This window comes from Daldinia childiae (assembly GCF_008694065.1).
Source record: "Daldinia childiae strain JS-1345 chromosome Unknown Scaffold4, whole genome shotgun sequence".
Classification (NCBI taxonomy): Eukaryota; Fungi; Ascomycota; class Sordariomycetes; order Xylariales; family Hypoxylaceae; genus Daldinia; species Daldinia childiae.
Genome location: NW_022984645.1, coordinates 2367061 through 2375635, shown reverse-complemented (window position 1 = coordinate 2375635; position 8575 = coordinate 2367061). Strand labels below are relative to the sequence as shown.

At 42.6% G+C, this 8575-nt stretch overlaps 1 protein-coding gene across 1 annotated transcript; it reads left to right on the top strand.

The window, feature by feature from the left end:
• Positions 1–797: 797 nt before the first annotated feature.
• GL218_04956 (NFX1-type zinc finger-containing protein 1) lies at positions 798–6705 on the top strand (the record flags this gene model as incomplete). The annotated part of the gene is made up of 4 exons (XM_033581588.1): positions 798–814; positions 872–2807; positions 2925–4373; positions 6349–6705. 4 exons carry the CDS (start codon positions 798–800, stop codon positions 6703–6705), a joined length of 3759 nt encoding a protein of 1252 aa, XP_033435330.1.
• Between the last annotated feature and the right edge of the window lie 1870 nt (positions 6706–8575).

Genomic DNA, 8575 nt, shown 5'->3' with positions numbered 1-8575 from the left:
GTTAAGGGCAGCATCTGAAGAGAGTTTTGCATGTAGAAACGCGAATCACGTAGCCCTATGATAATGCATAGAATAGAAATATTGCGTGAATTATTTATCTGGTCATCTAGTACGGTTAATTGTAGTTGGACGCCTTGGATATATACCCCTTAGGTAATGACTATATATAAAGTGAGGTCATCGTTACCATGTGAAATCAAGGTCTTTCTAAGCAAATTTATGTGGATTTGATCCCAAATATGCAAAAGGCATCTAGATACCAACATCCATATAAGAGGTACTTATATCTTGCCATATACAATTCATCTAGGTACTCGTCTTGTTTTATGAGGCACGTTAGGTACATGGTACGTGAGGCAGTTACGCCAATGGTAAAGCAGGTACACTTAGCATCACACCGCGTACCTGCCTAATAAACTTCCTGCCTAAGGCAAGTGCAGGAAGGTACTTAACATGCCCACAAGATAGTTGAACCCTTATGAGGTACCTACCTTTTTAAATATCAGTTGTTTCCTTTCCTTCATCAAATGCATTTCTGCTTAGAGTTTTGAAAGGGTTCCAACATGGAATTTGTTTACCTTTTCGACACTCAATAACCTCCCCTTTCAACCATCATGTTCCATCTTTCTACAAGCATGCATCTTCTCTCCTGTAGTATCTTCTAGGCACCCTAAATAGTCTATTTTACCTTAAGGAATCGTGTTTGGTTCAAGGTCTAAGGGTCTAACATTAACCTTCTCTTGTGATCGTCATCTGTCAAGAAACCCAATATTTTGTTGCCAAGTGTTAGAGTTGGCATGGCGCCTTCGGGCATGTAAGTTGCCTTGTTTATTTACCTCCTATTTAGTAGGTTCCATGCTAATTCCTATAGACATCATCCGGCCCAATGCCGCTATGCCAACAAACCTGGTGGTTGCAAGCGCGGGGCCTCCTGTAAATTCTCGCATTCTGCACAAGACTCCCCTAGTGTCCAAAGTTCGAATACCCGCGCCGATATTACCATGTCGACATCTCGAGATGCAAATTATGAGGCTTCCTTTCATAAGTGGCGAAGAATGATCCCGAAGGCTTATGAGGGTAAGCCTTCAGCTTTTGGCTTTAAACTGCCTCAATTCTTTCAGATCGCTCGTGATTTAGTCCATGGCGACCTTGACGTGCTCCAAAAGACGATAACCGAGCTTGCGACGGATCCAGGAGTACTAGCAGTGCGAGAAATGATCGACGAGCAGATTCAATTTTGCAATACCGATGTCAAACGTATAACTCTCTGGCGTACTTGCGTTCTACCCTTTTTTCAAACACTCACTGAGCAACGAGTAAGCCATTCAGCCATCTTAGAAACGCATACAGGGACTATTTACAATGTTATTTTCGGCCATGATGCTTCTCGCCTGAGAATTCTCTTCGACTTCTTGATCGAACTCGCCGAAAAATGGACATCGCCGCTTATTAAAGACGATGACGGATCAAAAGATCAATTCCTGGAACTTTGTTCTGCAATATTAGCCAAGGCGATCAGTTACAACTCTCAAGCACTCGTGAACGAGAAAGTCCCGCCAATTGTTGGTCGAATATTGAAACTTGTTGATGGCATTGAACAGAGTGGTCGTAGCTTTTGGACCTTACAAGCGAAGAACCATCTCGAGTATATACAACGTCGTCTCGGCGTCATCAAAGAAGCCGCACAGGATGACACCCCAAAGCCCCAACCCCTTGGACATGCCAAGTTTGTGTTACGTCGGGATCTTCCTGGAAATTTGTCCCCAGAAGGTCCACGTCACGATAATGATCATGAGGATATAACCAAGATTCGGATTCTACCGACAATGTCAGAGATCATGTCCACCCGTTCAGATTACCGGCCGTTCCAAGATCCCTCACAACTACATTTGCCAGGGATCCAAGGATTAATTGACCGCCACTTCCGACTTCTTCGTGATGATATGGTTGGTCAGCTAAAAGACTGTATTAGCGAAGAGTTACGCCTTCTTGACCGTCCAGAGACCAAGGCTATCGTTTCCAATCCACAGAGTCGTATCCGGACAAACTCATATAATATCGTAGATATTATTGACATTAAATGCACACGCCGATGCGGATTGGAGTTTCATTTGAAAATCGACCAGCCATTTTCTACAGGAAGATTGGCAAGCGATGCACGAGCGGATTGGTGGAACCTATCGAGACGTTTAGAGGCAGGCGCTTTAGTGTGTCTCCTGGAAAAGGATACCGCCGTCTTTTGTGTGGTAGCCGAGTCTACCTTGAGACCAGATCCAACGCGCGTGCATACACAAAATACGAATAAGAATAGCACCGAGAAACGTGATCTTCACAGCAATAAGGATTTTGCATACGTGAATCTCAACTTAGCTGAACCGAATGAAGTCGATCTCAAGATTATGTTGTCGGCATCGCAGTCCAATGAACCTGTCAGGAGATCCTTAGTGGAATTTCCTGGGATCCTTCTACCCTCATTCAAGCCTACTCTATCAGCCCTCCAACAGATATTTAGGACTCTGGATCTCCCATTTGCCGAGTTACTTGCATCTAGTGCCGATGGGCCGACCGAAGTCAACATCCCACCTCCCCTATATGCAACGAAGTCTGGATTTGTTTTTAATCTGAGCTGTCTTACATCGGATGGAAACGAATTAAAATTTCCCCCCGAGGGCCCCATAAATCCTGAGGAGCTCTGTAGCAGATCAAGTTTAGATGAAGGCCAGGCTACAGCCCTTCTGAACTCGTTAAAAAGAAGCCTAGCACTCATCCAGGGACCTCCAGGCACAGGAAAAAGCTATACTGGAGAGGTAAGTAAATACCCAAATTCCAGACCCCTTCCTCCTATTCCAGTATAACAGAATAGCATGTTCAAAAATTCAATTTGCCGAAATATATAACGTGAGAATTAACCAGAATATGTACAGGCGATTATCAAAGTCCTTCTAGCAAACAAGGAGCAGGCTAGCATAGGTCCAATACTATGTGTCTGTTACACCAATCACGCTTTAGATCAACTCCTCGAACATCTCTTCAATGGCGGAGTAGAGCAGATTATTCGCATTGGCTCAAGATCGAAATCGGCTGTTCTTACCAATCTAAACTTGCGTACTGTGGGGATGGATATGGAGCGCACAAAATCGGAGAGGAATGCTTCATGGAAGTCGGCTGCAGGTTTAAAAAGGGCAGAGAACGAGATGAAAACATATCTAACAGAGCTAAAAGCCTCGACAATCCATAAGAAAATCAAGGAGCACATCAAGACCAATGAATCGCCCTTCTATGATGCCATATTTGGCATCGTAGACGAAGACTGGACGAAGGTTTCCCGTAAGGGCGACCTACCTTACTTCCTCGACTGGGTGAATGCAGGTTCCGTGTCAGCGAATTCAGTCGAAGATGTTGACACACTGAAAAAGCAGGGTCCAACGGTCTTAAGCCAGCAGGAAAGGTTTGCGCTTTTCAAATCCTGGGGTTCTGTAGTAGCTGCCGACTTAGGAGATGAATTTGTCTCTCTTCACTATGACTATCAAGAAGCGAAGAGAGAACATGACACTGTGCGCCGTGAGGTAGATCTTCGTGTTCTACAACAAGCCGATATCATTGGCGTCACAACAACTGGTTTGGCCAAGAATTTAGATCTGCTCCGAAAACTTGACAGCAAAGTCTTACTTTGTGAGGAGGCCGGCGAAGTCCTAGAGAGTCACATTCTCACAGCATTACTCCCGTCTGTGCAGCACGCTATTCTCATCGGAGATCATCTCCAACTACGCCCCCAAGTTTCAGACTATGATCTTTCTGCTGTAAATCCACGTGGACAGCAATATTCGTTAGATGTGTCACTTTTTGAGAGACTTGTTCAGCCACCACGACCCACAGACTTGAAATTGCCGTTCGATATGCTCGAAATACAAAGGAGAATGCATCCATCGATATCGAGACTAATTCGAGATACCATATATGAGACTCTTAAAGATGATGAGAAAGTCAATAACTATCCCGAAGTGGTCGGCATGAGAAAACGGCTATTTTGGTTCGACCATGATAAACCGGAAGCGCGATCAGATCCGAACTTCCCTACTAATACATCTCGGACAAACGATTTCGAAATCGAAGTTGTTTCCGCTCTCGTCTCCCATCTTGTACGCCAAGGAACGTACGGACGTGATGATATTGCTATCTTGACGCCTTACCTAGGCCAATTGCACAAGCTAAGAAAGAAGCTTCAAAGCTCATTCGAGCTTGTTGTCGAGGCTCGAGACCTCGAGAGCCTTCAAAAGGAAGGTTTAGATACCCCAATAGAGGCACATAAGCAAGCGTTGGGGAAATGCATACGGCTTGCGACCGTTGATAACTTTCAAGGTGAAGAAGCGAAAGTAATTGTTATTTCTCTAGTTCGAAGTAACTCGGAACGACAATGCGGATTCTTGAAGACTGCAAACAGGATTAACGTACTCCTCTCGCGAGCACAGCATGGAATGTATATCATTGGAAATTCCACAACTTATGGCGAGGTTGAGATGTGGTCAAAAGTTATTTCCATGTTAAACAAAAGCGGGTGCATCGGCACTAAACTGCCACTACAATGCCCAAGACACAAGCATACATCCATCGAAGTATCAGAACCTGATGATTTTATGCGATTGTCTCCAGAAGCTGGATGCAATCTTCAATGTTCTGAGAACCTTGACTGTGGTCACATTTGCCGTAGCAAATGTCACGCAAAGCCCTTGCATAGGGCAGTAAAATGTCCGGAACCATGCCTACGGCTAAAGACCTGTGGCCATAGTTGCCCTAGGCTTTGTGGAGATAACTGTGAAGAAAGGTGCTCTACTATACTCGAGGGGCACAAGGTTTCTCTTCCTTGTGGTCACACACTGACCTCACCTCGATGTTGGCAAGTTGAGCACCCAGACGAGGTCAGATGTATTACACGTGTAGAGAAAGATGTGCCGGGTTGCGGTCATCATGTTGATGTTCCCTGTTCTAAAGACATCACCGAGGATAGTTTTGTCTGCCCGGCACGATGTGGCCAACCTCTTCCCTGCGGACATGCCTGCAAAGATTCATGCAAAGTTTGCAAGACTCGTGGTGGGACTCCTTCACCATGCACATCAATCTGTGGTCGAAGCTACAGTACTTGCAAACACTCATGCGTCGATCAATGTCACCCAGGTGAGAACTGTGCTCCTTGCAGTATGCCTTGCGACAAACGGTGCACCCACACAGCATGTTCTAAACTATGCTCCGAGCCTTGTATCCCTTGCACGTTACCGTGCACATCTAGCTGTGTGCATAGCCAATGCTCTATGCCGTAAGTTTGCTATATGAAGCGATTATCTGGTTATATGTTTACTAAATACCTATTCTTGACAGGTGCTCTGCGCCATGCAATTGGACGACATGTTCCAACCGTTGCACCCAGCGCTTACTTTGCGGTCACCAGTGTAAGAACATATCATCTTTTTGTGGGACATACAGATCTGATTAGAGTATCTAGGTCCATCTCTTTGTGGCGAAACCTGCCCTGACATGAAGTTCTGTCAAATTTGCGCATCTAGAGAAATCAAGGCCACTGTAGTTGATACATTGCCTGCGCCCGAGCTACGCGAATATCATCAGATCAACTTGGACGCGGAGCCCTGCCTTTTTCTTGATTGCGGCCACATATTTACAGTATCGAGTATGGACAGATCGTTGGGAATAGTAGGCAGTTGTCGAAATGCCGAGAATACCTCTATTGTCAGCCATGCTTCGACGGGATCTTTCTCGGATGATATGATTTGTTCCTGCCCACATTGCAGAGGAAGCTTGCGAAATATCTCACGATATGGGATGATTGTTCGTCAGACTTTACTGACAGAGTCAACTAAGAAATTTATTATCTGGTCTCATACCCAGTCGATGGAACTGGAACGACAACTTATTGACGAGGAGGAGAAACTTATAACTCTCAAGAAATCTGACCGCCTTCAAGAGTCGATTAGCAGAGCAGGCAACGACTTTTACGTCAACGGAAGCCCTATCGATCAATTACTTGCTATTCACGACTGGGTTGGACATGATCGGTATAAGTCAATCATTGACCTTTATTTTACTATATTTGAATACGTCGATCGTGTTACGGCTATGGAGAAGTCATACCGCCAAGTGTATGATCTTATGGAAAACACCAATCAGGTTGATCATTCCACCGACAAGTCTAAGTTGATTTCTTCATATGTACACACGCGTGGCCAGGTCACCGCTCATATTTCTCTATTCCGGTGTTATTTAGTAGTCATAAGCGACTTTCTACATTTGAGAAGTCTGACTCGATGTCGCACAATCGTGAAGTTTAACCTCAAAAAGGCATTTGAGGAGTGCAAGCGGCTAGCTGAGCTCGCACACGAGGCAAAGTGTGTTCTACAAGAGGCTGAGGGCCATATTTTCTACTCAAAACTTTTTGCCCTCGCTCAACAAGCGAACCGTACTGTAGAGCCTGGTAATTCGAGCGGAGATGAGACCAATGTGAGCAACGCGCAACAGCATCTTTCCAAGGCAGAGGCCCTTATTCTCGAGTTACCATCAGCTGCACATCTACGAAAGGAGATTGACGCCGTAAGAAGAATGTTGATTGATGACATTTTCTTCCGTGGTTTCTCGGTAGAAGAAAGGCGTGCCAGTTGGAAAGCAATGGCTGAAGAAGTTGAGGGAGTTGATCACTGAAGTTCAACCTTCATTCATTATTGCATTCAAGGTTTTTCTAAAATTAGCATTGAATGTTGGCTATTGTAACCTGAGCTATATGTACACTAGCAAGAACAGATCTCTATGTCCAGTTATAATTCTTGGCATCTGGTAATCAACCCCTAATTAAGATTTGTGGGTCTAGATGACAAAAAGTCTCTTTTTTAGTCTTGAATTGATTGTAACTACCAGGTAGCTTATAAAAACCATGCTTGGATTCTTAAGTCTTTGCTGCAACACGTCTTAAGAGATAGGTAATGAAACGTTAACTCGCAAGTCTAATGTAACATTCTATCTACCGTTCGTAAGCCCAGCCATGCAATTTTCTATATCTATTAATTTTACTATCTTTCGGTTGGCCCACGCGCATTACGTTGAGAATACGAACGGCTAAAGAGTAAATATAACCTTGCCAATACCTACCTATGTAAATACTGTGCCCGTTCCTTCAAAAGACTCACGAGAATTTATAATGTTCGATTGAATCCAAAACGGACAAGAGGTACCGAGGTATATATCTTAGGTACCTACCTAGCTATCTTAGTAGATAAGCCACAAAATGGTATCCATAATATACTAACTACGGTGGACTATTAGTCCAACTGTGCCAAAATCAACAAAATAGGTGGGAGCTTTCCAAAAAGGGTAATTTAATAAGCAACGCTAGGTGCACAGTATCCCGAAATACCTGAGATATAAGACTTTTTATATTATTATTATTTTTATTATATATACATAACACGATATATACTCAAATAACTTTATGAATATGACGTTTCAAGTATTATAGTTGGTATCATTTTATAGCCTTAATCAATGCGAAAATAACAATCCAAGTTGCATGTTTATAAGATACATATTGAATAGTTGGCTTGTTGAAATATCTGCGGCTTTTTCAAGATGTTAATCTTGAAGGGTATCACGTGTTAGCCTTTCAACACCTATTTGATATTAATACTAGTATGATATGCCAGCCTAAAGAAATATACAGATGCAACTTGGATTGAAATTTTCGCATTAATTAAAGCTACAAAACGATACCAATTATAACTTTAAAGACGATATATTCGTAAAGTTATTTAAATGTATAAATTATATCATATACGTTTATGTATTTCGTATATATTTAAGGTTAAAGTACAAGTTAAATCTAATTGGTTGATATATAAAGAGGTAAACCGTACCTGATATATAAATCATAAATATCTTTACAAATATATGTTCAAATCTTTTATATAAAATATTAAAATTTTATTTAGAAAATTACGAAAATTATAGTCTAAGTCTCATATGATTTGACCTTGGATTCGTAAGGTTATTAGAGTATAAAAGGTATATATTACCTTATAAGTTGTGTATATAGTAGAAATACCCGACTTATACTGTACTTCCAATGTTACTATTACCTTATTAGATATAGTGCGACCGACTTTCTTGATTTTGGCACAGTTGGACTAATAGTCCACCGTACTAGCCACAAATTATATGATTAGGTATAATGACGGGACTGAGATCACCGTGACTGCGTGGCTTGGCAAACTGCCCGATTGTGGCAACTTTGTAATATTAAAATCCTCGTCTAATCTACAATCGAAATCTCGACGTCATCGAATCGAGAACACAAGCTTGAATCCTTGAGCATATTCGTTAACCCTTCTCCAATAGCATCTCATCATGTCGACTATTAGTCTTACGACAACGCTAACTTTTAGTTCCGGGTCAAGATCCATTAGCGATCGGTCTCGACCTCGGGCATCTCCGCTCGGCGCTAAGAACGACGCCACGAGAAAATCAAGACTGATGAGTTCTTTGGATCGGTAGTTGATACTACTTTTAAGATTATTCTTAA